Genomic DNA, 517 nt, shown 5'->3' on the forward strand with positions numbered 1-517 from the left:
TCCACCGCGTGCTGTACATCTCCGAGGCCTTCACCAACAAACGCTTCAACCCCAGCAGCAACATGCTGCGGAAGAATTATGAAAACTTTGTGCTGCTGAAGCACAAGCAGGCTCTCGTGACTCCAGGTGACTTTTGCTGCTGCTGCTGGTGCTGCTGCTGCTGCGCTGCAGCAGCAAAGCGTCCGCAAGTATCGTGCGCCCGCGGTGCTGCTGCTGCAGCAGCGAGGAGCAACGCGCCCGCAGCAGCAGCTGGAGCGCGCGCCTGCTGCCCGAATGGACCTCTTGCTGCTGCTGCTGCTGCTGGTGCTGCTGCTGCTGCTGGTTTGGTTTTGCTGCAGGGCCAAAGAAGGCGAAGGACTTTCCGAGGGGCCTCATTGTGGCCTACCCTTCGGGCCACATAATATCTGCTGCTACTCGGCAGCACTTTGTGGGTTTGGCGCCCCCCGAGGGTTTCCGCGGCGGGGCCCCGAAGCAGCAGCAGCCGCAGCAGCAGCAGCAGCAGCAGCAGCAGCAGCAG

General features: G+C 62.3%; 1 protein-coding gene across 1 annotated transcript in view; it reads left to right on the forward strand.

The window, feature by feature from the left end:
- Positions 1-62: 62 nt before the first annotated feature.
- ETH_00033825 (uncharacterized protein) overlaps positions 63-517 on the forward strand; it is a gene marked incomplete at both ends in the record, with an annotated part of 815 nt that continues 360 nt past the window's right edge. The window contains 2 exons of the mRNA XM_013375006.1: positions 63-126; positions 339-515. Coding sequence (XP_013230460.1) covers positions 63-126; positions 339-515 — 241 coding nt within the window. The remainder of the gene's footprint in view (positions 127-338; positions 516-517) is intronic.

The sequence above is a fragment of the Eimeria tenella genome, genomic scaffold (genome assembly GCF_000499545.2).
Source record: "Eimeria tenella Houghton genomic scaffold, Eth_scaff2464, whole genome shotgun sequence".
NCBI classification, from domain to species: Eukaryota; Apicomplexa; class Conoidasida; order Eucoccidiorida; family Eimeriidae; genus Eimeria; species Eimeria tenella.